The sequence below is a fragment of the Trematosphaeria pertusa genome (assembly GCF_010094035.1).
Source record: "Trematosphaeria pertusa strain CBS 122368 unplaced genomic scaffold BU26scaffold_5, whole genome shotgun sequence".
In the NCBI taxonomy this organism is placed as follows: domain Eukaryota; kingdom Fungi; phylum Ascomycota; class Dothideomycetes; order Pleosporales; family Trematosphaeriaceae; genus Trematosphaeria; species Trematosphaeria pertusa.
The window spans coordinates 1,927,525-1,953,093 of record NW_022987216.1 but is presented as its reverse complement, the minus strand read 5'-3'; the positions used below and the strand labels follow the sequence as shown (position 1 = coordinate 1,953,093).

The 25,569-nt window shown below is 55.4% G+C and overlaps 11 protein-coding genes across 11 annotated transcripts; 5 read left to right on the top strand and 6 right to left on the bottom strand.

Annotated features, from left to right (window-relative positions):
- BU26DRAFT_454493 (ATP-binding cassette multidrug transport protein) lies at positions 1 to 5,036 on the bottom strand. The gene is made up of 11 exons (XM_033824863.1): positions 4,602 to 5,036; positions 4,345 to 4,538; positions 3,619 to 4,275; positions 3,259 to 3,538; positions 3,057 to 3,203; positions 2,234 to 2,999; positions 1,972 to 2,141; positions 1,353 to 1,882; positions 1,170 to 1,285; positions 924 to 1,114; positions 1 to 825 (listed from the first exon to the last, which is right to left on the bottom strand). Exons 1-11 carry the CDS (start codon positions 4,731 to 4,733, stop codon positions 139 to 141), a joined length of 3,870 nt encoding a protein of 1,289 aa, XP_033686266.1. The 5' UTR covers positions 4,734 to 5,036; the 3' UTR covers positions 1 to 138.
- A 239-nt stretch (positions 5,037 to 5,275) lies between these two features.
- BU26DRAFT_517966 (putative C6 transcription factor) lies at positions 5,276 to 8,055 on the top strand. The gene is made up of 6 exons (XM_033828708.1): positions 5,276 to 5,368; positions 5,438 to 5,644; positions 5,718 to 6,558; positions 6,625 to 7,062; positions 7,152 to 7,408; positions 7,475 to 8,055. The coding sequence occupies exons 2-6, from the start codon at positions 5,628 to 5,630 to the stop codon at positions 8,022 to 8,024; spliced, it is 2,103 nt and encodes a 700-aa protein (XP_033686265.1). The 5' UTR covers positions 5,276 to 5,368; positions 5,438 to 5,627; the 3' UTR covers positions 8,025 to 8,055.
- Positions 8,056 to 8,230: 175 nt separating this feature from the next.
- BU26DRAFT_563202 (uncharacterized protein) lies at positions 8,231 to 9,558 on the bottom strand (the record flags this gene model as incomplete). Its single annotated transcript, XM_033833129.1, has 3 exons — positions 8,231 to 8,693; positions 8,751 to 9,225; positions 9,291 to 9,558. The coding sequence occupies 3 exons, from the start codon at positions 9,556 to 9,558 to the stop codon at positions 8,231 to 8,233; spliced, it is 1,206 nt and encodes a 401-aa protein (XP_033686264.1).
- A 716-nt stretch (positions 9,559 to 10,274) lies between these two features.
- On the bottom strand, positions 10,275 to 12,056 carry BU26DRAFT_423796 (FAD binding domain-containing protein; the record flags this gene model as incomplete). Its single annotated transcript, XM_033823531.1, has 3 exons — positions 10,275 to 10,560; positions 10,639 to 10,909; positions 10,961 to 12,056. The coding sequence occupies 3 exons, from the start codon at positions 12,054 to 12,056 to the stop codon at positions 10,275 to 10,277; spliced, it is 1,653 nt and encodes a 550-aa protein (XP_033686263.1).
- An 833-nt stretch (positions 12,057 to 12,889) lies between these two features.
- On the top strand, positions 12,890 to 14,005 carry BU26DRAFT_279378 (glycosyl hydrolase). The gene has a single exon (XM_033821492.1). It carries the CDS (start codon positions 12,976 to 12,978, stop codon positions 13,681 to 13,683), a length of 708 nt encoding a protein of 235 aa, XP_033686262.1. The 5' UTR covers positions 12,890 to 12,975; the 3' UTR covers positions 13,684 to 14,005.
- BU26DRAFT_530172 (MFS general substrate transporter) lies at positions 13,831 to 15,451 on the bottom strand (the record flags this gene model as incomplete). The annotated part of the gene is made up of 3 exons (XM_033830942.1): positions 13,831 to 14,327; positions 14,399 to 15,186; positions 15,270 to 15,451. 3 exons carry the CDS (start codon positions 15,449 to 15,451, stop codon positions 13,831 to 13,833), a joined length of 1,467 nt encoding a protein of 488 aa, XP_033686261.1.
- A 449-nt stretch (positions 15,452 to 15,900) lies between these two features.
- On the bottom strand, positions 15,901 to 17,883 carry BU26DRAFT_481849 (carboxylesterase; the record flags this gene model as incomplete). Its single annotated transcript, XM_033825751.1, has 3 exons — positions 17,311 to 17,883; positions 17,087 to 17,260; positions 15,901 to 17,039 (listed from the first exon to the last, which is right to left on the bottom strand). Exons 1-3 carry the CDS (start codon positions 17,621 to 17,623, stop codon positions 15,901 to 15,903), a joined length of 1,626 nt encoding a protein of 541 aa, XP_033686260.1. The 5' UTR covers positions 17,624 to 17,883.
- An 852-nt stretch (positions 17,884 to 18,735) lies between these two features.
- On the top strand, positions 18,736 to 19,822 carry BU26DRAFT_563197 (uncharacterized protein; the record flags this gene model as incomplete). Its single annotated transcript, XM_033833128.1, has 3 exons — positions 18,736 to 19,051; positions 19,102 to 19,295; positions 19,349 to 19,822. 3 exons carry the CDS (start codon positions 18,736 to 18,738, stop codon positions 19,820 to 19,822), a joined length of 984 nt encoding a protein of 327 aa, XP_033686259.1.
- Positions 19,823 to 20,459: 637 nt separating this feature from the next.
- On the top strand, positions 20,460 to 21,035 carry BU26DRAFT_563196 (mitochondrial import translocase, subunit Tom22; the record flags this gene model as incomplete). The annotated part of the gene is made up of 3 exons (XM_033833127.1): positions 20,460 to 20,547; positions 20,622 to 20,917; positions 20,982 to 21,035. The coding sequence occupies 3 exons, from the start codon at positions 20,460 to 20,462 to the stop codon at positions 21,033 to 21,035; spliced, it is 438 nt and encodes a 145-aa protein (XP_033686258.1).
- Positions 21,036 to 21,251: 216 nt separating this feature from the next.
- Positions 21,252 to 22,920, bottom strand: BU26DRAFT_603712 (uncharacterized protein). The gene is made up of 3 exons (XM_033835452.1): positions 22,453 to 22,920; positions 21,756 to 22,406; positions 21,252 to 21,705 (listed from the first exon to the last, which is right to left on the bottom strand). The coding sequence occupies exons 1-3, from the start codon at positions 22,768 to 22,770 to the stop codon at positions 21,601 to 21,603; spliced, it is 1,074 nt and encodes a 357-aa protein (XP_033686257.1). The 5' UTR covers positions 22,771 to 22,920; the 3' UTR covers positions 21,252 to 21,600.
- Positions 22,921 to 23,057: 137 nt separating this feature from the next.
- Positions 23,058 to 25,525, top strand: BU26DRAFT_481845 (6-phosphofructo-2-kinase/fructose-2,6-bisphosphatase-like protein). The gene is made up of 4 exons (XM_033825750.1): positions 23,058 to 23,412; positions 23,513 to 24,689; positions 24,740 to 24,916; positions 25,002 to 25,525. Exons 1-4 carry the CDS (start codon positions 23,399 to 23,401, stop codon positions 25,233 to 25,235), a joined length of 1,602 nt encoding a protein of 533 aa, XP_033686256.1. The 5' UTR covers positions 23,058 to 23,398; the 3' UTR covers positions 25,236 to 25,525.
- Positions 25,526 to 25,569: the final 44 nt, after the last annotated feature.

Sequence of the window (25,569 nt, the reverse complement as noted above, 5' to 3'; positions counted from 1 at the left end):
ATGTGCAAGGTGTGATAATACCTGGTACCTTGTCCTCACATCTACCTAGGTATTATGCAGCCGCAACATACTTGGTAGGCTTCCAGAGTCCTGGTTGACAAACTCCCACAAGAATGTCCGACGCTCCCGAGGAAGAAATCATGCAGCGCCGTCCAGCTTCTGAGCCTCACACATCTTGGCATACATGCCTCCCTTCGCAACCAGCTCGCCATGCGTTCCGGCCTCCACAATCTTGCCTGCGTAGAAGACGAAGATGCAGTTAGCGTCTCGGACCGTCGAGAGGCGGTGCGCCACCGCGATGGTGATCCGGTCCCCGGACGACGCCGCCTCCGACAGCGCGCCCTGGACGAGCTTCTCCGACTCGGTGTCCAGCGCGCTCGTCGCCTCGTCGAGCAGGATCACGTTGGGCTTGCGCACCAGCGCCCGCGCGATGGCGATGCGCTGCCGCTGACCGCCCGAGAGCTGGCTGCCGCCCGTCCCGCATGGCGTGTTGAGGCCCTCGGGCAGCGATGACACGAAGTCCCACACGTTGGCCGCCCGGCACGCCTCCTCCAGTGCCTCGTCCGGCACCGCCTCCGTCGCGCCGAGGTCCGGCATGCCCTGCGAGATGTTCTCGCGGATCGTGCCCGGGAAGAGCGTCGGCTCTTGCTGCACCAGGGCTACCTGCTTGCGGTACAGAAGCGGGTTGATGGATGACAGGGGCGCAGACGAGTCGATGATTATGGCGCCGCTTGTCGGATCGTAGAAGCGCTCTAGGAGCGAAATCATGGTGCTCTTTCCGCAACCCGAGGCGCCCACGAAGGCCACAAAGTCACCTCGTTGAATCTAAAAAAGGATTAGTGTCAGTCAACATGGCTCGATCCCGAACTCGCGTCTCCCAGAGAGCAGAGAGCAGCCTTCCTTCGAGTACAGTAGGTACTTACCGACAGAGACACGCCCTTGAGAACACGGTTGTCCGGCGCCAGGGGGTACGAGAACTGCACGTTTTGGAAGTCGTAGGAGCGGCACCCGTGCTCGGGTCCCTTTTTTCGGTTTTCGTCAGTCTCACGGATGGTCCCGTCAAGCCCATCGAGACAGAAGTAGTAGTTGGCGGCTTGGTTCGCCTTGGTGAAGCCTGGAAGTTGTCAGTAACGCGAACCCAGCGCGCTTGGGGCCTCCCCCGGACTCACTGCTGGCGAAACTGAAAGCCAAGGCGGTGGCTTGCCCAGAGAAGTAAACACCCATAAACGACACGATGAACTGATAGAAGCTTATTTCCCCGTCGTTGATCAGCTTCGATCCCCACCTGTTCGCACAATCAATCGGCTGAGTTGCTTCACAAGACTCCGCAAAACCAGGAAGCAAAGACTCACCAGAACCCCAATGCCAGCACGAAGTACTCGACGGACTGCGTGAGAGAGAACCAGGTCATCATGTGGAACATGGGCCCGCTCGTCTGAGAGATCGCGAGGTCGAGCTCGTCGACGTACTTCCTCAGTACGGTCCTCTCAATGGCGAGCGAAGAGACGGTGCGGATCGCCATGACCGCCTCTGAAGCCACCGAAGCGCTTGCCGACAGCCTCTGGCCCATCTCGTGGTCCATCTTGGTCTCGAGCCTGACGCGGGCGTAGCCGCCTAGCATCATGAGCGGCAGGCCGACGAAGACGCCGACCAGCCCTAGTTTCCAGGACACAACGATCGCGAGGACGCTCGACGCGACGATGTTGATCGCGGACATGAGGATAATGGCGACAGTGAAACCCATCAACTCCAGGATGGCCTGCGGGTAGGAATCGAGCCGGCTGATGAGCGCACCCACCGTGTTCTCAGACCGGTCGAAGAACTGAAGGTCCTGCCGGAGGAAGAACTCCAAGATTTCCCGTCGCATCTTCCTGCTGAGAGCCTAGGGTACAGTACGCTCGCGGTCAGTATCGTGATGCGAGATTGGGAACGGGATTTTCCTTCCTGCGCCAAAGACATGGGAGCTCTCACCTGTGCGATAGTATTGGTCGACCACCCCATGACGAAGTATATGACGAGAATGCCGAGCGACATGACGAAGAACATCAACGAGATGAAGTTGCCGCGAGCGACCACGTTTGGAGAAGTAAAGACGCTCATGATATTGCCTAGCAAGAGGGCTTGTCCAGGGTTGATGGCGGCTGCGAGTGATATTGTGGTAAGCAAGTGTAGCGGCAGTGCCACGCTCTCCAGCGCTTGAGCTGGGGAGCCTTTCTCAGTCGAAACCACTCACCTCCTCCGATGCACGTAGCTATTGTGACCGCGAACCAAGGCCAGATATCGGGCGTCGATCTTAGAAGCTTCCAAATACTGAGGATAATGCCCGTCTTCTCATACAAGTCATGGTCTTCCCCGTCCTTTAATGCCGCCAGTTGCTGTGCCTCGGCCGTCCGGATCCTGGCAAGAGACTGAACGCGATCGACATGATCGTCTTCCCTTTCCAAAGCCTCATCGGACGTACTTGTGCCCCCGGAGCCATGGCTCTTCTCGATGTTAGCCGGCGCAAGGTCCTGGGCCTTGACGAGAGTAGTGTAGATGCCGTTCTTGGACACCAGCTCTTCGTGATGCCCCTGTTCTACGATCTTACCCTTGGACATGACTACGATGTTATCCGCCTTGCGGATGGTCGCGAGCTTGTGCGCGATGACGATGGTCGTTCGGTTCTTGGAGGCGCTGTCGAGGGCCTTCTGAACGATGCCCTCGGCGTGCGGGTCGAGCGCGCTAGTCGCTTCATCGAGGAGTAGGATTTTGGGCTTCGAGATGACGCTGCGGGCGATGGCAATCCGCTGCTTCTGCCCACCCGAGAGCAGGCCGCCTCTCTCGCCGATGCGCGTGTGGTATCCTTGCGGCAGGTTCTGGATGAAGTCGTGCGCGAAGGCGAGCTTCGCGGCCTCTTGGACGCGCTGCATTTGGTCTTCTTGCGATGCTGCCTCCCATTGGGTGCCGACGAGACCGTTGGCGATGTTCTCGAACACGCTGCCGTTGAAGAGCACCGGTTCCTGGACTCGTCAGAAAAGTGTCTTGCAAGTCTATAGTATGCACTTTGGGTGTCTTGCCTGTTGAACTAGACGGACATTGGTCCGCAGCCACTTGAGGTTGAGCTGACTGATGTCCTTGCCATCCAAGGAGATGCTGCCTGCTCGGGGGCTGTACCATCTTTCGAGCAGGGCGATGATTGTGCTTTTTCCTGAACCGGATGGCCCCTTTCCCCCGCTTAATCAGAGGCTTATACGACAGATACGACCGGAGACTACTCACCACCAACGCCGTGACCTTGCCTGCGGGGATATTTAGGGTAAAGTCCTCTAAGACGGCGACATCTGGACGCGTAGGATAGCTGAAGTTAATACCGTGCAGATCGATGAATCCGACAGTTTGGTCAGGCTTGTCTCCCGATTCGTCGAAGGGGTTGATCTCGGATTGCCTTTCGATGAGAGCGAACAGCTCTGAAGCTGCGGTCGCCGCGCGACTGAAGGTGGCCATGTGCGGTACTACTTGCATAACCGTACTCGCAGCCATGATGACGGAGAAGAGAACACTGACGTCTTAGTTAGTCCTGGAATCTCTATAATGAAATGGCGGTCTGGCTGATGGCTCGCGAGAGGATGAATAACTGACACAAAGACGGTTCCTAGGTCGGAAATCTCGCCGCGGTCGAGCATGGCGATGCCCTGCCAGAAGGCCAGGCCCATGCCGGCGTAGACGACGAAATACTGCCCTCCAAACACGATGCCATAAAGCTTATTCTTTTTCATTCCCTGGGTGTACGCATCCTGGAGGTACGAGTCATACTTGGCCATCACCCTCGGTCGAAGGCTGAAGGCCTGAATGGTCCGGATCCCTCCGAGGACGTTCTCGGCATAGCTGCCGGCTTGGGCGTAGACCTGCAAGATCTTGGTCTCGATTATGGCATCGATGCCACCGGCCGTACCGAGCACAATGATCAGAGTTGGCACCATAAAGATGAGGATTAAAGTCAGCTTCCATTGTGTGACGAACGCGATCGCGAATGCTGCCACGAAGGTGGATATGGCTTGGATGGCGATGCCTAATTTCTCTGCGATGCCGGATTGGATGAGCTTGCCGTTCGTGGTCGCCTGCTGAGATATGGAGCCGGAGGCGCCCCGGTCGTAGTAGGTGATCTCTTGGCTGAAGGCAGCCCGTAGATAGCTTCGTCGGACGTTGCGGGTCAAGTGGTACGCGACGTAGGTGAAGAGAGATGCGTAGATGTAGGTAGCCACTAGACGGGTGACACCTATGTAAACGAAGTAGAGGCTTTGGTTGCATTAGCATATGATCATTGCCATTATCTAGAATTAAAACAAAGGGGAAAAATGCTCTTACGCCGATGTCCGCACGGCGGACATGAAATTTCCAGGTATCGAGTTCGCGTCGGAGAAGCTGAAGTCGCTAAGCAGCGTCAAGAACTGTCCCATGACCAGGTTGACCATAGCGACAGCAACGCCAGACGCAATAGCAGCTACGAAAGCAATGCATTCGAGGACGTAGAGTTTGGTATCGCCGAAGGTGAAGACTCTCTGCAAGATAGATCGTCCCAGCTCGTCAGCCACTACTCGTACAGATGAGGATGCCAGACTTACCAGGAAACCATTCGTGCCTTTCTTCTTCTCGGCAGACTCGTCATCTCCTTGCTCAGGTTTCACTGGGATTTGAACATCGTTGGCTACTCCGTCACCTTTCTCGGCCTCTCCAGGGTCTAAAGGAGCTGCCATCTTGTTCGCTCCGGGTTGGGGTGTAGAAAAGGAAGAAAGGAGTGGACGATTGACGCAAGATTTCGAGCTTTCCCAATCTAATGAAAGAAAGTGATTGGCAAAGGGGATGAATATATAGAAAATGACAAGAGCGACTATAACGAGACTATTTAGGCCGCAGTGGAGGACGTCCCCGAATCTTTGGCTTGACGGAACCTGCGTTTCATCTTTGCTCTCTAATGCCTCGGGAGCTTGGAGGCTACCACGTCCGGCCCCAACATCCTGGGTATCAAGACGTTGGCCCTCTATCAGAGTGCATCAGAGGGAGTCGATGCGGATGGCGGAGCCTCCGAGCCTGCGAAGCTCCGAGGCTCGGCGCCAAGCCTCGTAGACCCGGATTTCCAACGTTCCATCTGGGTCCCGATGCCTCCGCCCACACCAACACGAGTTCTTGACCTTGCACGCTCGCTCGCTTGTGAGACCTTCGGAGGAAGAGGAGCACCAATTGACGCCGACCAAAGCACGACGACAGATCCCGGGTGGCAGTGCCTCGGCAGGCCCCACCACCCACTCACTCACTCTTGATGGAAGAAGAGTCGTTCTCGCGGGCTGAGGAAAACGAGGAACAGAATCCTGCCGCAACCGAGAAGCTAGCAGTGAGCTTACCGATGTACCCGCCCTACGTGAAATCATATCATGTGGCTGATCAGCTTCTTCGAACATAGTGTCATCGATGTCGCCAGCGCAAGGTGAAGACATGACATGCATCCCTCGGGAACCTACATGTGTATCAGTGTCTAATTTCTCGTCCAGGTGAAATGTGACCGGGGGAGCCCGTGTTCTCACTGTGTCAAGGCTGGGACACAATGCTCATACGCAACCGGCCCCAAGCTTAGAGAAAGGCGGCAGAGGGTCATGGTCTCGAACTCATAGTAAGTAACTGCAGAATAACGGACCGCCTGCCAGGCACTAGTGAGGCGGAACATCCTGCTGAGATTCATCAAGTGATTCCAAATTGGATGCAATATCGAGGAAAATCGACGAGCTCAGCCAGCGAATGAGCCAGTTGAGTCACGAGCCGGCCAAGAGTAAAACCTCTAAGCCCCTCGACTTTGCAGACCCTATCAACATCAACCAGGAGGGGCGCTGCTCGTCCTCCTCGTTCGGGTCAACGCCACCTTCTTCCTCACTCGGCTCTACGCCAAACCAAGGAACCCTGCCGCATAACCCCACCGGCGAGGGCGTCCGTGAAGTGCACTACAACTCTTCCAAAGCGGAGTACGAGGGTGAGTCGTCGCTTTTCGCTCACGCCGTCTTCGCTAGTCGGTTTCTTCAGAATGCCATTAGCAACACGACCAACGCCGAGGTCGCACACGAGATGGAAGCCGTTCTTGACGGCCTTAGGACTGCCGTTCATTCTGGGAAACAACAGCCCGATACGCTCGATAAACTGTATCCTCGTGCCAAGGCGATCTCACCTGGCTCGACGACCCGCAACCTCCCTTTGCCACCCATCGACAAGGTGTTCATGTGCTTGCGTATGGCTAGGGAATGCCCGCAAGTGGCCATGCTATGGTTGGGGGACTTTATTAGGCCCACCCAGTTCAGCGACTACTTTATCAAAATCGTATCGCCTGGTCCAGCTACCGAAGCCGACTTGATCATCGTCCATTGTGGTCTTTACTGGTTGTTCTGCGAATGCTCCAAAGCCGTCACCGACGAAGAAACGAAGCAAGACTACTACACGCAAGCTCTCATATGCGAGGCAAACCTCGAGACTGTCCTTGCCAACCTTCGATTTCATCAGCCAACAAGTATGGACTTCGCATATGCGATGGGCATGGCGGTAAGCTGTTGCCTGTTTTGCGAGAACCAATCGAAAGGCCCCCTTCCCACTGACCGTACATACTAGTCCTTGTATTGCCTTCAGAAGAGCAAGCCATCTGCCGCGTGGAATTTCATCAATTCGGCCTCGCATATGGTACAAGCTCTTGGCTTGCAACATAACGTGCCTGCAAGCATAGAGGGGCCGGAAGAGAAGGGCCAGAAGAGAGAATTGTTCTGGACCATATACATGACCGAGAAGATGCTGTCGCTACGCCTAGGTCGTTCATCGACCTTCCGAGATCAGGACATCACCCTGATCCGTCCTGGTATGGAGCGTCCCAGCGGTTCTTTCTTGGCCGAACTGGCCCCTGGTTGGATCAACATAGCGAGTATACAGGGCCGGATATATGACGACATCTACAGTCCAGGCGCCCTCATGCAGCCACCGCACATCCGGACGTCTCGTGCCCGGGCTCTTGTAGCCGAGTTGAAAACTGCCATGCAACATGCGAAGGACATCCACGTGAGTTTGTCCCCGCTACCTACGCAGGATATGAAGTTTTCTCGTGCCAATCACCCCTCGAGACAGCGCCGACGGTTGACTGACCACAGGACCATTACGAGGCGATCAAAGGGCAAGTGCTGGGGCTGGATTTCCACGAAATAGCAAGACGTTCAGACCGAGTCATCGGCCTTTCCATGCTTACGCTCATCTACCGGAGCATCCCCCCCGAGAAGCCATCGACGTCCGCATTTTGTCAGGAGTGCATCGGTGCCGCCAGAGATACGCTTCAAGAACACGACCGATGCGTCGCCGCGATCACCAAGGCGCGAGGGAAGACAGTGTTCCTTGAAGCATACATCAACTGGTTCGTTATCGATGATCCCTCGTTCCGTCCTCGTCTTGACTAGATTAATCTGACGTGGAGATGCAGGACCATCACCCAGTCTCCGTTCATCCCCTTCATCATCCTGTTCTGCCACATCATCGAGACGTCCGAGGCCTCAGACCTCGAACACATGAGAGGCCTTGTCGAGACACTCGAGTCTGCATCGAACTCCCAGGCACATAGCACATGCAGCAAGCAACGTCGCCTCTTCAAGGCGTTGTACGACGTCGCGGCCAAGTATGTGGAGGTCAAATCCCGCGCGGACAGTGTGCAATGGGGAATGTCGTGGTCAATGGCTCGGCAGCAGTATGTCGATGCGTTCGCCAGCACGACCTCTAACGGTCTCGGGCTCGGTACGTTGGACTCTGCGGGAATTGTGGGAGACCTGGGGACAACGAATACTGCAGATGCTCCTGGTCACATGCCGTCGCACGGCGAGGCTTACGGGGACGGGATGGGGCTTGTGGATGGGCCTATGGCGTTGCAGAACACGACATTTGGGGATGTGGACATAGAGATGGATCTATCAGGAGCTGAACTTTGGGACTGGTTTAACAAGAACCACTCCATTATGAGAATGCTCGAGAATGCATAGAATTAGCATTATATACTTTACTACTAGTAACAATTATTTTACTTATTTCTTACTATATGAAAAATCGAAATTATAAAAGGTTTAGCGTCCGAGTTATAACAAAACTACAAGAGAAAATAATATATATGATAAGAAATAGAATTCTATAGTGTTTAAACAAGGAACTGACGCTCTGTCCAGGGAAGCTAACAGACGCGCCTTACCCCCTACGAGTAGCTTCTCATCTTTCTCACCACCTCTACCATGCTGAACGGTAGTATGCTGGCCGCAGCTTCAGTAGACTGCCTCGCCGCTTGAGGGTAAATCCAAGCCGGCCCACTCCATGTCATGAATGCCGCTACCCAGGCATATCCCAAGGCTCTGAGTGCGATAGGTGGTCTCATGCTCTCTTTTCCTTGACCGTTCTCCCGTCGAAAGATAGAAACGACAGCTTGCTCTAGCAGCACACCGAAACCCTGCGTGCAGAAGAACCTGAACACCCCAAGCTTCCGCAATGGCATTCCACTTGCGACGCCAGCAACTGTATGTAAAGCTCCGGAGAGCGCAAACGTCAGAATCAAAGTGACTGAGCCTGCAAGCGGAGAGCCTCGGGGACGCCTAAGGACATCGTGAACAATGGCAGAAGATGGCCCCGTCAGCGGCCGGCGGAGCAGCTGGTGCCAGAACTTGCTTGCAGAATCAGGTCAGTACCACCTCGATAAGCACTTGTATGAGGAGCGGACTTACACCCATACGTTCTTCAAGCAGTAGGCATCGGCGACCGAGCCGAAGGCAGGGCGCCAGTTTTCGACTTTGGAAAGGCCGAGTGCAACTGCTACAGTCGCTGAGAGGGACTGGAAGCCCTGGATTACACAGTAGAAGGTGACGGCAAATCCAGCGATGGCAAGAGCCCGGCGCTTGATCTCTGCTGCCGTAACACCGCTGAGCCGCGCGAAGAGCAGTACCAGCTCCGGATTGAACAGTTCGCGCGCGTTCGCCGGTGGTTTTCGCGACCCCAACATGTCGAGCAGAAGATAGCAGGTAAATGCGGCCGCGGCTTGTCTGGAAACAAACGCCCATCGAGAGGGAATATAGCTTCGGTCCGTGTTGGAGAAAGGCGGTACATTCTTGGCCTCTTCGAGCATGCCTACGCGGCGGAAAGCCCACATAGAGTTCCAGCCGAATTTGAAGCGGTCTAGTAATATTTCTTTTGAGGAACCATCTTGGTGCCGTTTGTATTTTCCTCCTTGCCCTCCGCCGAGCTTGGGCTTTGGTAGCTCCACCTACTGATTACGGCGAGGTCCAGGTACTGAAGGAGTATGGTAAAGCTGAAGCCGCCTCGAAGAGCGGCCCAGCGCGATCTCATATAGAGCGTGGATGTGCGCACGATTGAGTACACACAGACGCCCAACAGTGGGACGGCTGCCGGACACACTAAAGAATGAGGCGATGTGAAGCCAATGGTGGCAGAGCTAATTAGGAGCTCGAAGAGCAGTAAGTGAGGAGGCCTCAATGCAACCTGGGTAAGGACTTGGGAGAGAATCCGCGTTGCCATTACTACTGGATCAAGAGCCTGAAGGGAGGGTTGGTGTAGTTGGAGCCGTGGTGGATGAGAATGCGGCGCAGTCGTCGACCTGGCCGCACGCTATACCTTTCGGACTAGTCCATTCACCTTTGCCGTAGAGTTCATACCGATCCGCCGCGAATACGTGTGTCAGCGTACCGCAGACCAATGTAGTGTCACTACTGGTCAGAGAGATTCAGTCTAATATGTGCTGCGCGGTAATTGCCCTCTCTACTTCAACGCTAAGTCAGTCGGCGTGTTCATGCTGGCCTTTTAGTGGCTATCTGCAGGTTGGCTCACTTTACCAGTTCGGCCCAAGATACATCCCCTCTCCCTCCCCTTGCATACTTCGGCTGTGTCGCCGTTATGCTTAGACCTATTTTTTAATTCGAAATGCCCAAGGACGGACATTGCAGCTGTAGTTTGCGTGGACAGTGGTGTTGCATGTCCTTTCGTCGCTTGCGGCGTAGTTTATTCCCTTCCCGAGGTTCCAGTCTTACTTTACTGTCCGGAAATGCACCTGAAGTCTTAAACTAATTGCGGCGAAGTGCGCTCATTCAATTCGCCCAACCTCATCATGTACAATACGTAATTAGACTCCGTTCCAAACGTTCCAAGACGTTTTCGCAGCACCATCTGCGTCGCGCCTGAGCGCTCTGACGCATGCGACGCCTCACGGCGGAAAGGACGGACGTTCTCCAGCCGGTCTAAGCTTTGCAGAGCCTCAGATCCTCCATCTGCTTCCAGCGCTCACTTCCCACGGCAGTCCATCCGTAGAAGATGCCCTGTGGGTCATACTTGTCTTTGATTGATAGCAGACGTTCGTAGTTCTCGCCGTAAAATACCTCTTGCCAATTTGGCTCCCACATATCGCCCTCGTTCAGATACGCGTGGCCACCTCCTGGAATCAAGGAGGAGAGCTGCGGCACAAGTGTGTTTGTCATGAGCTTCTGGTTGGCGATGTTGTTTTCTCTCGATTGGTAGTCATAGAATCTAAGTCAAGACGCATCAGTCGATATTCCCAATCATTAACCATTGAGTTGGCCGGTGAGAGAAACAGGCACTACTCACGTTCCAACAACAATGCTAACCAAAGTCTCCCGCCATGCCTTGAAAGCAGCATTCGGCACATCTGGAGTATTAGATACGTTGAAAGCCAATCCTGAGATCCAAGTCCCGTACTGGGTGATGTTCTGGAGCACCTTTCGAAAGGCGTGCGTCTTCTCGGTAACCACAGTTCGAGGAATCAGGCGACCGCCGATTTGGAACGTCCCTATTGCGGTTTCGGGGTTGACAGCTTGAAACATGTCGAAGAAGGAAGGGAAGTCGTTTGAATAATAAGCTACATCCATAGTCAATCAGATAAGCCGACGCAATATTGACTATAACTTACCGTATTTGATCCCCAGCCCCTGCAATTTGTCAAGTACAGGCTTATGCAGTTGATCCATTTTCTCCCTGGTCATACCGACTCCCACAGCTGGAGCGAGTATGAAAGTCTCTTTGTTCAGCAACCATGTACTCGCGGTACCGGCATCGATAAGGACAGGAAGTCCGGCGAGGTACGCTTCAACGCCGCTAAAGAAGATATCCGGGGAAACACCAGCCGCAGAGAAAGTAAGGTTTGCACCAGATGTCAGGCCATCGGGATACGCTTTGACCGTAAGTGATAGCACGGCAGCATATGTTCCTCCGCCACCGCCAGCCAGGGCCCAGTAGAGGTCTGGGTTCTTGGTCGGAGAGGCGCTGCGAATTTCGCCGTCGGCCGTGACGACTTCCCATTCCAGAGCTTGGTCTGCTGCAAGGCCGAACTTGGTCGCCAACAACCCATGGCCGCCGCCCTGAGTGTATCCGCCCGCAAGTCCAACAGTTGGGCCCGTGCCGCCGACTATCACTAGACCAGCATTATGGGCTGCTTTGTAAGCATCAATGAGCTTGACTCCTGCCCCAGCCTTCAGGGCTTTCCCGGTGTAGTGGTCCGACTCATAATCCAGAATTTGGATGTCCTTCATATGATGCGTCCAGAGTGCAATTGCACCAGCGCCGGTAGACTTTCCGAGCCAGTCATGTCCCGTGTTCCTGATGACTAGGCGAATGTTGTGGTCCTTCGCGAATCTAATCGTGGCCTGGTAGTCCGAGGCTTCCCGAGCGTCTACGGAGTACTGTACATAGGCACCGGTGACACACTGAGACGTTGGAGGAAGAAAAGCTTCGCAGCTTTCGTTTGCGAACCACGGTGCCATGATTGAAGAAGACGTCTCCATGTGGGTGGAAGGGAGCAACCACGTGGCTCGGAGGGCATCGCATTCAGCCTCGTTGAAGGCAGCGCCGTGGCACGGAGTGGCGAGAGGCACTGTTGCAACGAGCTTCCCTCCAACAGTGTTATTGAAGCTACCCCATACCACAGCGGCTGGCCAGCACGAGTCGCCCGGAAAGCAGCGGCAATCTGTGAGATTGGCTGCGGTGGACTGAGTCCACCCGAATCCCATGTTAACCGCGTCGAGTGAGGGGAAAGACGTAACCCCGACGGCGGGATCCGCCATGTAGCACTGCAGTGGTCCAGACGAAATAGTTCGATCGACAAATGGGCGTCCTCAAAACGAGATAGGGGCTGACTGAAGAGCCCAATGGTGCAGCAATCCGGCTTCAGACGGTACACAGCAGGCTGGTTGCGGGGCAAGGCGAACGAGAGAGCTCGAAAGCTGTCATAGATGAAATCCTCCCGTGCAACATGATATGAAGTCAAAGATATACCCAAGGGCGATGCGCAGAGACACCAGCCGAACCCCTTGCGGCGTAGTATGCGTAAGGTGCGGCGTAGGTGACTGATTTGTTCGCCCACAGCTCGTCAACGTTCCAATTCGCCCGGATGAATCGCTCAGTGAGAAATCTCACCTCAAGCAAGGAGGCCCACATATTGAAGCCAGTCGACCGCTCGACTGCAGCGTTTGCCAGCTTTGGATCCACTTCGTGAGGCACACATTGCCTTACCGTCATCCGTCGCAACCACGCCTGTCCTGTAGACATGCTTTCCGAACTCATATTACCTTTCCTTAATGGACCTCCGCGAAGGAGATGTTCGGATTCTCTTGCGCGAGTAATTCGACTGTGGTCGCGGCGGCGACCTTTCGCGACCTGTCAGCCGCCGTGTCCAGCTCACATCCATGCCGTAAAGACGCATGCAGCGCTAACTATAGTCAGAAATGCGTTATACGTTACTCTCGCGGTGGGAAGAACGGAAGATTGCTACGATTACGAGGAAGGTTAATGTCTATGACGTATTAGTTTGGTTCTATATTAATAAGCAACGAACCTAAATGCAGACCTGCATACTTAGGTTATTCATTCAATACATACCAACTACCCCCATGCAGTCAAAGCCGCGCCTCCAACCCAGCAACAAAAACCATGCCGCCCAACCAGCCACCCTTCCCAATCCTCATATTCAGCAAGACATCCTCCTACCGGCACGCCTCCATCCCCACCAGCATATCCGCGCTCCGCGCACTAGCAGCCAGCACGCACCTCTTCACAGCAGACGCGAGCGAAGACGCCGAGGCCGCCATCACGCCGTCCTCGCTCTCGCGCTACGCCGTCGTCGTGCTTCTGCAATGCACGGGAGCCTTCCTGACGCCGGCGCAGGTCAGCGCACTGAGGGGCTTCGTACGGGCGGGCGGCGGCATCGTAGGAATCCATGCGGCGGCGGCGGGCATGCCGCTGGATGCGTGGTATGGCGCGCTGATCGGGGCGCAGTTTGAGAGCCATCCTGAGCCGCAGATGGGGAATGTGCTTGTTGGGGATGATGCGGGGCATTGGATTCTTGGTGGCAGTGGAGGAGGGGGGCGCAGTGGCTGGATGGATGAATGGTATAATTTCAAGAGCCATCCGCGGGGTAACGCGGGGTTGAACGTGCTTTTGAAGGGGGATGCGAAGTCGTTCACGGGCGGGACGATGGGCGAGGATCATCCGCTTTCGTGGTGTCAGGAGTTTGAGGGCGGGAGATCGTTCTATACGGCGTTGGGGCATTTTGAGGAGGCTTATGGTGATAAGTGGTATATGGATCAGGTTTTTAGGGGGATTCTGTGGGCGGCGAGGCGGGAGCGGGATGCTGATTAATCTATCTCTTATGACCTTTTGTCTATACTTCTATCAGGATACCACTCCGTGTTCATTATCTTCCTTTCTTGATTCTTCGCACATCACTTCGCCGGTTCGTAGGAAGTTATCCTAGGAGACGACCGATTGACCCCTTAGTAGACCCTCCTACAAATCTCTCGTAAACTCAGACTGTTGCCGCCACTTCTCTCCGTATCTGAAAACAAAGATAGGTATCGGCGCAAGGAACAGACTGAGTGCTCCAAGGCAAGTGAAGCCCCAACCATATCCAAGATGCTCGGCCAAAGGACCGGTGGCCAGGGGTAAGAAGGTTCCCATGAGACACCTAATCACAATGACTCCGGTCATGGCAGAAGCAGAGTAAAGCCCAAAGGCGTCCACAACATACGCGGATAGAGGTATGAAAGAGAGCAGGAGGGTGAAGCCGAGCAATGCCACGGAAAGGAGGAGCAAGGAGATGGGCAGTTGCAACTGCGCTATCCAGCCATAGGCCGTAACCGACAGAGGGAGGGTGAAAGCGCCGATGATGGACATGGGAAGTCGATACTCTGGTAGTCCAACAGCCTTGTCAGCGTCCCGAAGTTTAACGTAGATCCTGTCGAGGCTGAAGTTGCAAAGGAATACGGCCAGGAAGGAACCGACGCCTAGGGACAAGTCAGAAGGGCTCGAATGGCAGATGCACTCGTGTAATATATCCCGCAAATAAGGAACTTACTGAAATCGACGAAAGCTAAGCCAGTTAATGCCGGAGTGAAGCCGTAGACGTCCTGGAGAATGCCCGGCAGCGTAGTGGACAAGACGTAGAAGAAACTAAAAGCCACAGAACCGAACAGAGACAAGGCGAGGAGAACCCCGGAACTGAACAGAACGGAGAATGGCCGGGTAATTGAATGCCATAGCTTCACGCTAGAGTCGTGATTGCTTCCCGCATGGTAGTGGTTTCCGCCGTTATTCCGCTGCAGCCGGGCAACTTTTCGTCTTAGGAGAGTCATCTTGTACGTTTCCCTGAAGCATATGAGGAACAAAACCTCGCACAGGACGGCCAGACCGGCAGCGATGAAGAGCACTTGTCTCCACCCCAGAGTCTGAGCAATGGCGCCACTAATGGCAGGACCAACCGCACCGCCGATGAGCGGTGCAAGCATAATGAGACTCATTGCTGAACCCCGGTGCTCACACTCGAACATATCACCGATGATTGCGGGGTTCAGAACGTTCGAGGCCACTGAAAGACCCGTGAGCACCCTCGCAGCGATGAAGAGCGTGGTGCTCTGACTGAGGGCGGCGAGGACGGTCGCCAATATGAACAAGATGTTGCATCCGTTCACTACGGGGTAGCGACCAAAGATCTCAGAGAGGGGGGCGATCAGGAGGGGTCCCGCCGCTTCGCCTAGCTCCCATATCGTCACGAGAAGCGCACTCGCTGAGGAACTGGAGTGGCCGTTATTAAGGTCTTCCACGATCGTATTGGCCACTGGGACTACTGAGATGCAAGTGAATGTCCTGAAACAGTCGTCAGCGGATGTTCAAGTAAACGGAATTACTCAGTTCCCGTTTCGCAAAGCATCCAAGAGCGATGCACTTACACGGTGAAAGCCATGCAAGCGAGTAGCAGGACAATTCCCCATTTAAACACCACAGGCCACTCCTTGGGATTCTCGCTGTCCCCATTCGGATCAAAGTCCAGGATGACTTCGGTATGCTTGACGCCATCCTCGAGGTCTGCTGGGTGTGCTTGCAGCAAGGGCTGCTGCTCGGCTACCGTCATCCTGGATGCAGTCCTCGAAATAGGGATCCGCCGGTGGTAAGGTTGGAAGAAGTGTTCAGAATTGCCCTTCAGCGATGAGTTGAGAATTTTTTATCGTGCGCTTCTCAAAAGGGACGCAGAGCGGCGATGTTAACGTAATCGCGCCTATCTTGTTGTTCGGCTGCATTAGCCCCGTACATTCAGCAGGAAGCATCCATATTTTGTGCAGCCGCGAATAGCCGAGAGCAGACGCAGACAACGATAAACCGACGACACACCAGTCCTTCGTTCGAAAGCATCGCGACGGCAGGGAGAGAAATGCACTATTAACTTCCAAGGTTGTGCGTGCTGCACTGATTTAATCGTCGTTCTCCACGGTTCGCTACCCCGCTCGTTCGGGACGTCAGCCCTACTAACCTCAACCATCATCCATCCATCCCACTTCACACGAACCCTCTACAGCGACTCAACTACCCCAGCAACTCCCGCGAAATTGAGTTGATAAACGCTATACCCTCCCTCCTCCAGGTATCCCCCTCGACAAAGCTCCCATTGCTATTCAGCACCATGTTCCTCGGCGCATCAAGGGCGTACTTAGGCCAGTTCGGCAATCCAGTCCCGTTATTCCCGTTCGGATTCCCGCCCACGACGAAGTTGACATACGCTCTGCCGATACTGGTGCTCAGATCCTTATATGCTTGATACTGCGTCACGGGACCGAGCGCCCCGCTGATGTTCTGGAAGGAAAACACCACGTTGACAAAATGCGGCACGGAGACGGGTACGGACTGATTCCAGAGCGGCGTATCGAAGCGGTAGCTCCACACGTCTTTGCCCGCGCGCGTGTAAACCTCGCACATCTTCCTCCGCTGGGCAATCATCACCAGGTCGCCTCCGATGGCGGCGTCGCGCCGCCACTGCAGCCCGTACTTGGGGTACGTTTCGTTTCCCAGCCTGCCGTATGGAGGCTCGTTGATCGGATCGTTGGGGTATAGGTCCAGCAGCTTGCGGATGCTTGGTGGCGACAGCGCGTACGAGCGCCAGTACATGAGGGAGTCGAAGATCGCCGTCGCGTTATCGAGGCCGTGGACGCTGAACGAGACGCCCTCGTCGGAGTTGGCGCCGGTCAGGAGCGGGACCTTGATGAAATGGCCTTTGTCCATGGAGGTGGAAGGATACGCCTGCAGGAAGTCGCCGTCGACGATGGGATTCCAGACCTGGCTGACTTGCGCTGCGAAAAGCGCTTCCGAGGATATGGCTCGGAGACATGCTACTTTATCGGTCGCTGTCCAGCAGCCGGTTGTGCGCGTCAGATTCTCCACAGGCGCGGTGTAGTAAGCGAGAGGGGCGAGGAAAGCTCCGACGGGGCCACCGCTTTCCAGGATCGCCGCCTGGAATAAGCCGTCGTCTCTCCCACCGTACGAGTTGAGATGCAGACCAATGCTTTGGGCGCCAGCGCTTTCGCCCCAGACCGTGACTCGAGCGGGGTCTCCGCCGAAGGCAGCGATGTTCTCCTGGATCCAACGTAGAGCTAGTCTCTGGTCCAGCAAGCCAGCATTGCTGCTCCCCTCGGCAAGGATCTGCGGCGTTTGCAGAAAGCCCCATACACCTGCACCGCGTCAGAAAGAGACTGTGGATTGGATATATGTGTCTTACCAAGACGGTAGTTCATGCTCACGGCAACGATCGGAGACTGTGCATCTTGCGAGTTGCGCACTATGCCAGAGAGATTGTACTGTGGATCCGCCGTCGATCCAGCGTACAATCCACCGCCGTAGATCCAGACAAGCACCGGCAGCTTCTCATTCGCATATCCGCTTGGGCGTACCACTATCGTAGTCAGCAGATCTCCCTTCGCCTGTATTTCTTTCGAAAGTTACCGTTAAGAGTAAGACAGTCCTCCGAAAGGTTGAAGTTGGTCCTGTACTGGTAGCAACTGTATCCATACGCCGATGCATCTCTGACACCAGAAAAGGCGGTCTCGATGGACTGTGGCCATTTGAATCGCAGCGGGCCAACTGGGGGCTGCGCATAGGGGATGCCTAGGAAGAGGTCTTGGTCCCAAGCTTCGAGATACCTGCCGGCGTATGTTCCATTCGACGTGGTGGCAGTAGGTCTGGACGAGTTAGACGCTGCGTGCGATTGGGTGGACAGAAAGATCGCGGATAGCACCAGGGGGAGTTGGAAGCGCATTTCTCACAGCATGGCATTCGTAGAATCCTGTGTGGTTGTCTTGGACGTGGTCGTCTATATAGCATTACACTCAACCATTGGATGGGTACCTGTGGACGGATAATTCGCGTAGCTCTACTTTAGACTCAGTGATAATTTTTCCGCCCATACCCCTCATGCCGGGAATAATGGCACACGTCGGAGCGAAACACAGCTAGGCTTGCACGGCCGGGATTATGTGCGTTCGGTATGTATCCTGGTATCTCCCCAAAGTTCGGGTGATCAGCGTCATCGACAATAAAGATGAGAAGCTGGGTAGAACGTCTAGTTGCCGCCACCCAAAGTCGCTTAATTCTTTACATTGGTCCATGCTTATGAGCATTCGCCCCGTTCGTAACTTAAAGACCATAACCCTTCCAAGGTTAGTACTGAGCTGTAGCAGCTAGTTAGCGACAAGATGGAAAGCTTATAGGTCCAGATCTCGTCTAGTCCTCCAAAAGATCACCAGCTTTCTTTCGCATGCGAAAAATACCACCTCCATCCTGCCCAGGTGCGTAGCTACACTATCGCTATGGATCTTTTTGGCATGAAGGTTACCGCACCGCTTACCGTAGTGTTATCTTTACTTGCGTCATCGCGGGTTTTGGGATCTTGTGCACGGGCTGCTGTACTCGTACATGCCGGAGCTTCTCTCAGTCCCGGTTCAAGTGACTACCAATGGGTTGGTTGTGCTATCCCATCGTTGGAGGGGACAAGTTACGTCCAGCATGAGTACCGATAGGGTAGTTCCAGTGGAGTCCAGAAGGGCCAATGACACTGGAAGCGCCCTTGACGCAATGGGCGCGTTCGCGACTTTAAAACTTAAAGCCTTGTGTGTGGACGCTCTACCAAGTCCTGTGAGACGACAGCTGGTGACGTCAAAGGGTTCCAAAGTGAAGTTGAATCTAGGAAGCGACGATGGAGCGCTCGCGCTCAGTGCGGTGAGATCGTCTTGGCACAAACATACCTTCTCTTCATTGGAACAGTTCAGATGAACGATGTTCGCACCTCTAGACCCGGGGATGTCTTGCACAATCCTTTCTCTACTACCGTCCACTGTGCCAACGTATACGGTCTGGTCTTTCCGCGCCACCATGAGATGCGTCAGGCTCTGCATTGGCCTAGCAGCCTTCCTCCCTCTCGCTTTCAGCCGGGTCATTGATATAACATCCGGCAAGGCCCTTGGCTCCTCAGACCTCAAATCGCCATTCCAGCAGCGCGAGCTCTCGACCGAGGTTTCCACCGCAGCCGCCGGATGGAGCGCTCCCAGGGCCGACGATACCGAATGGATCAAAGCCAGGTGCAAGGGTGCGACCTTGATCGCTATGATGACGCGCAACGACGAGGAGGCTGGAGGGTTGCTCGAGGGCAGCCCGGACTCCGCCGCCAGCGCCTTCACAGACTTCCCTCGTATGTTGATCTCAGCTTGAACCGAACGATAACACTGACGTGGAGGGCAGACGAGTTCGAAAAGTGGGGATACACCCACGAGGACCAGACAGGCGAGTTCGAATGCGACCTTGACATGATCGGAGTTACCAGCGCACTGAAGGGGCTCGGCGTTTCCGAAAAGAATAGGGATGAGGGTGGCCAGGTCGTGTGCTGGGGAATACAGCATGCGCAAGACAAGATTATCGACAACAAGGAATATAAGGTGAGTAGGATGCGCCTGGAGGGGCTTTGTCCATCCCTAATCACCGCGAGCAGGCAACTGGAGCCAATTACTTCCTCGGATTGAACCCCGTCGACAGCGTAATAATCGGAATGAGCCTCTACAGTCCAGCGCACATGGGGAAGGCCAAGATACCGCCTGTGACAGTCCTGCCCGACCTTCAGCAAACCTCCGACGTCATCTGGGGCCAGTGGATCCTCCAGGCAAAGGAGCGCGCGAACAATATCCGCTATTACATCGTCAACGCTATCACGAACTCGGCGACGGGACCGATCATACAGAGCGCGCTGGAGTCTGCCGATGCGGCGCCGCTGAAGAAGTGGCCGGGCCATAGCTTCGGAATGGATACGGATGAGGGGAAGGCGCTGCTGGGGACTCCGGTTGGCGTCGGGATCGCGTATCTTCTCGCGCAGCATAAGGCTCAGCTGGGGATCAAGACGGTGAGCAAGGTGGATGTGTTTGAGCCCGATGAGGGTGGGAATCCTTCCCTGGCGTTCCATATCGGATGATAGGCGGAGGCGACGCAGACCAAGTGCCGAGATGGGACGGGTCCCTAAGTTTCCACGGGGCCCTTGGGGTATCTGCTTTCTACGCTCGTGATATTGGTCGTCATTTCATGGGATAGCTTGATTTTTCTCTGCTCCTTCTCTTTTACATATGTAGCTTCGGGCGGTCAGGCACGTATCCATACCTATTCATCTTCATCTAGGACACAGTCCACATATGTCAGCCATCCTCTTTCTGGTTCTCTCGTAGGATGTTTTGCACATTCATTGGTTGCTTTCCGATGCCGGTGGCGGTGTGCGATTACGGTATCAAAGAAATTCTGGAGCCAGCATACTCCGGGGTTATCCCAAAGAATATAAGATACGTCTTCATCTGGTGAGCAAGCGGGTGAAACTTCGATCTCGAAACTAGTGTTGACGTCAGTTCGTGCGGCGGAGTCGGTGAAACATACCGCCGAGCAGGGATACGAGGATAGATCGGAAGCTCAGACCCGGCAAAAGTTCATCATCGCGTTCGAAGACCATTCATCTCCTTGTGCTCCGACAAAACGAATCAACACCCCATTGCGCTCGCCAACTTCCCTTCGCCGCCTCTTCGCTATCCAGAGTCTTTCCCTTAAAAACACCACAGACCGCCAACATGGTCAAGCTCGAAGAAGTCGTCGACGAGGAGTTTCTCCGCCAACAAGAAGGCCCGCAAGACGACGACGACTGGGACACGGATTCCGGTGTGTAGCTATTCCCTCCCTTCCCTCCCCTCTCGCACATATCCGTCTCCCGCTAACCCACTCTCCCCGCGCAGAATCCGAAACCTCGAGCATCGCCAGCGGGCTCGGCTCGCCCGACGAAACGCTATACGAGCGCATCACGGCACTGCAAGACATGATCCCAGCGTCGACGCGGCGCTCGCTGGCGTCGAAATACGCGTCTGCGAGCAGCTGGGTGAAGTCGGGCCTGCTGATGGGCGGCAAGACGCTGTGGGTGGTCAGCACGAGCGCGCTGCTGCTGGGCGTGCCGTGGGCGCTGGCGTACAGCGAGGAGCAGATGATTGTGGAGCAGGAGCGGGCGGAGATGATGAATCAGAGGGCGCAGAATGAGGTGAGTTCCATTGAGCATGAGTGGTGTAGGGGTTGCGTGGGGATGGAGGCTGACAGTGGGATAGTTTCTTGCTCAAGGAGCGCCGGGCCAGCCGCAGGGCGCGAAGCCTGCGCTTTAGTTTTGTGCGCTGTCGACGGTACTTATTGGGTTTGCGTGTTGGGGACGGATTCTTGGCTTGTCTTACTATAGAAGGGAAAGGAGACGTGGAATGGCAGGCTACGAATGGATTGCACATAATGGGACCCCCATATCCCGACGACCTGTACTATAAGTTTCTCGGCTCTTCCGATCACAATTCATCACAACTAGCCTCACAGAGGCTTTTCGCAGAACTGTCCTGGTGCGCAAGCGGAGTAAATTTTGATGCTCAATGCTCCTATATATACAGTAGCAGCCAGCGTCACTGCTTTGCAGCTGGCCATGTTCCACAGCCGCATAACAACTCTAGCTCAGCTGTCGCCATTAGATTCAACATATGCGCCATTATTCGGTACCAGAAAAGATAACGGCGTGGGAAATCTACTCGTCAATGCCCCTAACCAACCGCCCTAGTATTCGTGGGATGGAAACAGGCGCTTTTTGGAAAGCGAGGCGCCACGCTCGCTCGCTCAGAGTTCAAGGAAGTGGTAATACAGCGAAGAGAAGAGTTATGGTGATTATAGTCGGATACAGGAGGGACGGGCTTAAAACGGGATGGCGCCGGCGTCGGATACGGCGCGCTCCTGCTGCTCCATGACGGCCTCGTCGGCGGCGTCTATCGATACTGCGAGACCGAGCTTGGCGGCGTTCTAATCATACATTAGCATGCGCATCTGAACGCCGGGGAAGTTTTACACACCTGCTTGTGGTCAATCTCACCCGAGAAGGAGACGCGGATGGGCTGCGCAATCATCTTCTCCAGCAGGCAGGCAACCTTGCCCTGGTTGTCGATCTGTGCCCTGAAAGACGACGACCGGAAGTCGTACTTGGCACCAATGGTGACACTGCCTTCCTTCTGCATGCCCATGCCACCCATTGGACCGCCCGGACCCACGCCCGCGAACGCGAGGTTGCAGTTGATGCCCGTCTCGACCTTCTCGGACAACCGTCGCCAGTATGAGGCCTCAAGCACGCCCCTGTCCGGAATAATCTGTCCGCACGCCATCCAGTCTGCCGCCTTGTATCGCGCCGCGTATGAGACGTTCAGCTCCGGGGGGTAGGCCATGGCAGGGCGGGTCCAGAAGGCGTCGATGCCGAGGGACAGTCTCGGTGTCACAGCTTGCAGGTAGCTGGCCATGATCATGCCGGTTATGCCGCCATCTAGCAACGATGGATTGACGGCCTTCAGCGACGCGGAGAAGTCTGAGCCGGTGTAGTCGTTCTCGAGTGAGACCATGTTGCCTTGCGAGGTGAGCTGCACCGAGCTTTTCGAGACGAGCGCTTGTGTCCAGCGCCAGTTGAAGCGGCCGGAAAACTGCAGCTCGTTGTCGAGGTTGCCTTGGAGGAACACCTGCGGGGGTCAGCTACGCAGGCAGCACGCGAGCGGCGCAACGAACCTTGGGCGAGCCGTAGAGGGCAGTGTATGCATATGGCGGCTGCGCTTGCGAGCCCATTGACAGCGCGTGCGACACCTGGAACAGCGGCGAGGCGCTGAAGGCCTTGGTGAGCTCGGCGCGCAGGCCGGAGAAGCTCAGGTTGTTGAGGAAGACATCGCGCTGCACCTCCTTCGCAATGTTCTCGACGGTGCCGGGGTTGGACAGCCCCAATGCCTCTCTCCGCTCCTGGAACGCGGCGTAGACGTCTCGTAACCGCCCAAAGGCGCCGTTCTTGGGGGTGAGGAGGTCCGACACCGCTTGCTGCTTCTCGACCTCCATGACGACGACTCTGGGATGCGGAGGGCGAAACGAGATTGATGAAGAAGAAGCGTCCCTGGAGATGAAGGGGGCGACGCCGGCTGAGATGGAAGGGGCGGCGGCAAGGGCTGGCGGTGCGGCAGATGCGAGATAGATAGATGGTTGATGTCGACGCTCGCGAACTTTGAGAATTCTCCAGGAGAGCAGCGCTCGGACCATGACACGAGCCACGATGACATAAGGCCCTTAGCGCCACCCCGGCTGCGATTCCGCTATCACGGTCCGGTCTGAGATATGACGCCGGCGAGCTTGCTTTTTCCCTTTCACGGCCGTCTTTTTCTCACCTCCTCCGCCTCGAGCCCGCTGCCCCCTCGAACGTCCATTGCACCCTCTGCGCGGCCAGCCCGAACGAGCACTATTCGCCTGTGTTCGCACCCTTGTCCGCCTGCTGCGCCATTGCGAACGCTCGGGAATCGTCTCTCGCCCCGACATCCCGGTTCCGAAGCTTGACGTGAATTGTTGAACATCCTCTCACGCATTCCGAACCGCTCCACTCCTCCTTTGATATTCCGCAAAACTCCCTAAACTTCTCCGTGCTACTTTCATTTCTTTCCTTGTCCTAGTCGAGCCATAGTCTGTGCGATTGAAGATGGATACCCTACTGTGAGTGTTCCGAGCGCCTTGCACGTGCAGCAGAGCAAACCCCCCCGGGCTGTCAGGCTACGGCGGCAGTCGAAGCAGACGTCATGCTCACAAGTTCCAGCACTGCAGAAATCTACGCCAACTCGCCCCGCTTCCGGCGGCGGTCGAGCACCTTTGTCGATGCCATCCACGATCTGCCCGAGAAGGAGGAGATGGCCCCCGCCCAGCTGTATAGCACTGAATCCGGTCGGCTATTTCACTCGGGACGTATTGTCATTGCTACTGTTGGGCTCCCCGCGCGAGGAAAGACGCACACATCCGTCGCCGTTGCGCGGTACCTCCGATGGCTCGGTGTGAAGACGCACGTGTTTCATTTGGGCGACTACCGCCGCGCAACGCTTGGCCCGGGCATGGACGTCCCGGACGACTACTTTTTCCTGAATGCATCTCCGCAGTCTGTGCTGCTGCGGAACAAGATCCTAAAGAAATGCCGCGAGGACATCTACCATTTCCTAGAGCACGACAAGGGACAGGTTGCCATTTACGATGCCGTGAACGCCATCTCCATGGGCCGTAAGTCCCTAGCAAAGGAGTTTGCTAAGAACGGCATTCAGACAGTCTTCATCGAGTCGCATTGTACCGATGAGCGCATTATCCAGGAGAACGTCCGTCGAGTCAAGATTTCCTCCCCGGACTACCAGGGCTGGAAGGACGAGGACGCAGTCCATGACTATCTCGCGCGGATCAATGCCCGAATACCGCATTTTGAAACAATGGAAGAGCCGGAGCTCCATTGGATCAAGATGATCAACGCAGGCGAGCGCGTCGTAGTCAACAACTGCGCCTTCGGCTACCTCTCACAACGAATTGTCTTCTACCTCCTAAATCTGCATATCAAATCCCGACAGACGTACTTTGCCCGCGCAGGAACCACACGAGAAGAGGACTCGTACAAGGCGGACGCGTCGCTGTCCCCTGAAGGCCGCGACTACGCCAAGAAGATGAGCGATGTGTTAATGAAGTACCGCGAGGAAGAGAAGCAGAAATTGATTGAGCAAGGAGCACCGGACGCTGCTTTGAAACCCCTCACTATTTGGACCTCTACCCGTCGCCGCACAATTCAGACAGCCGAGTATCTGGCAGGTAAAGGATACCGCGTAAAACAACGATCGCAGATGAGCCAGATGAACCCCGGCGTGTGCGAGAAGATGTCAGAGGATAAGATACGCCAAGAGTTCCCGGAAGAGGTTGCCAAGCACGAGGCAGATCCTTACCACCACAGATATCCACGAGCAGAGGTACGTCGTTCACCTGGGGAACGGACGCCACGCACTAACCAGACGTCCAGTCATATCACGATCTTGCCGTGCGCATGGAACCCATAATCCTCGAACTAGAGCGCGAAGAAAACGACCTTCTCATCATCGCCCACGAGTCCGTCCTGCGCGTTCTCTACGGCTACCTCATGGCCTGCAACGCTGCCGACATCCCCAAACTCGAATTCCCCCGTGACGAAATCATAGAGGTAAGTCCCCGTTTCCCCGCCCGTCCCCATTCCATCATGTTCCTCTCGCCCATCCCCACACCCAACACTAACATACACCTCCCAGATCATCCCCTCCAGCTACAACAACGTCGCCAAACGCATCAAAATCCCCGACCTTCCCGACTCCATCGTCCCCGGTAGTCCCGAGGACATCAAAATCCCCGTCCCGCCCAGCGGAACCGTAAGTCCCTTCTCGGGCCTCGGCACGCCCCAGGCCGGCTCGGGCACAGCCACCCCTCAAGGGGCCCTTCCGCAGCCCCTGCAGCTGAGGAGAACGCATATTAATCCGAGTGATTGATGCAGGTGCGGTTGAGGTATCGATATGGTGCTACGTGGGATAATGAGCGGGCGAGCCAGCAGACGGACTTTGATTCGGATTTGGACGAGTGAGGGGATGGCTTTTCGAGTTCGGTAATGCACGGAGGCATGGGCGGATGCATGGGGGAGGATGTGCTTTTTGTAGACTTTTGCGGCATGGCGGTTTGATTCGAGGGAGGCGTTGCGCTGTGTTTAGATCGGTAGAGATCACGTTAGACAGGAGATATGCATGTCGGTTCTTGCATGCAGATCTGCAATCCAGTTCATTTTTACTCTCTCCGCATAGCAGATATTCTGTCATGATCGTGGCACTT

Coding starts and splice junctions, on each gene's coding strand:
- BU26DRAFT_454493 (XM_033824863.1), bottom strand. CDS start 4,733: ATGGCAGCTCCTTTAGACCCTGGAGAGGCCGAGAAAGGTGACGGAGTA. Junction 2,142..2,233: donor AGCTACGTGCATCGGAGGAG/GTGAGTGGTTTC, acceptor TATCACTCGCAG/CCGCCATCAACCCTGGACAA. Junction 1,883..1,971: donor CGACCAATACTATCGCACAG/GTGAGAGCTCCC, acceptor ACTGTACCCTAG/GCTCTCAGCAGGAAGATGCG.
- BU26DRAFT_517966 (XM_033828708.1), top strand. Junction 6,559..6,624: donor CATATGCGATGGGCATGGCG/GTAAGCTGTTGC, acceptor CGTACATACTAG/TCCTTGTATTGCCTTCAGAA. Junction 7,409..7,474: donor CTTGAAGCATACATCAACTG/GTTCGTTATCGA, acceptor GTGGAGATGCAG/GACCATCACCCAGTCTCCGT.
- BU26DRAFT_279378 (XM_033821492.1), top strand. CDS start 12,976: ATGCCGCCCAACCAGCCACCCTTCCCAATCCTCATATTCAGCAAGACA.
- BU26DRAFT_603712 (XM_033835452.1), bottom strand. CDS start 22,770: ATGGAGGTCGAGAAGCAGCAAGCGGTGTCGGACCTCCTCACCCCCAAG. Junction 22,407..22,452: donor CCCTCTACGGCTCGCCCAAG/GTTCGTTGCGCC, acceptor TGACCCCCGCAG/GTGTTCCTCCAAGGCAACCT. Junction 21,706..21,755: donor GTGAGATTGACCACAAGCAG/GTGTGTAAAACT, acceptor ATGTATGATTAG/AACGCCGCCAAGCTCGGTCT.
- BU26DRAFT_481845 (XM_033825750.1), top strand. Junction 24,690..24,739: donor ACAGATATCCACGAGCAGAG/GTACGTCGTTCA, acceptor CCAGACGTCCAG/TCATATCACGATCTTGCCGT. Junction 24,917..25,001: donor CCCGTGACGAAATCATAGAG/GTAAGTCCCCGT, acceptor TACACCTCCCAG/ATCATCCCCTCCAGCTACAA.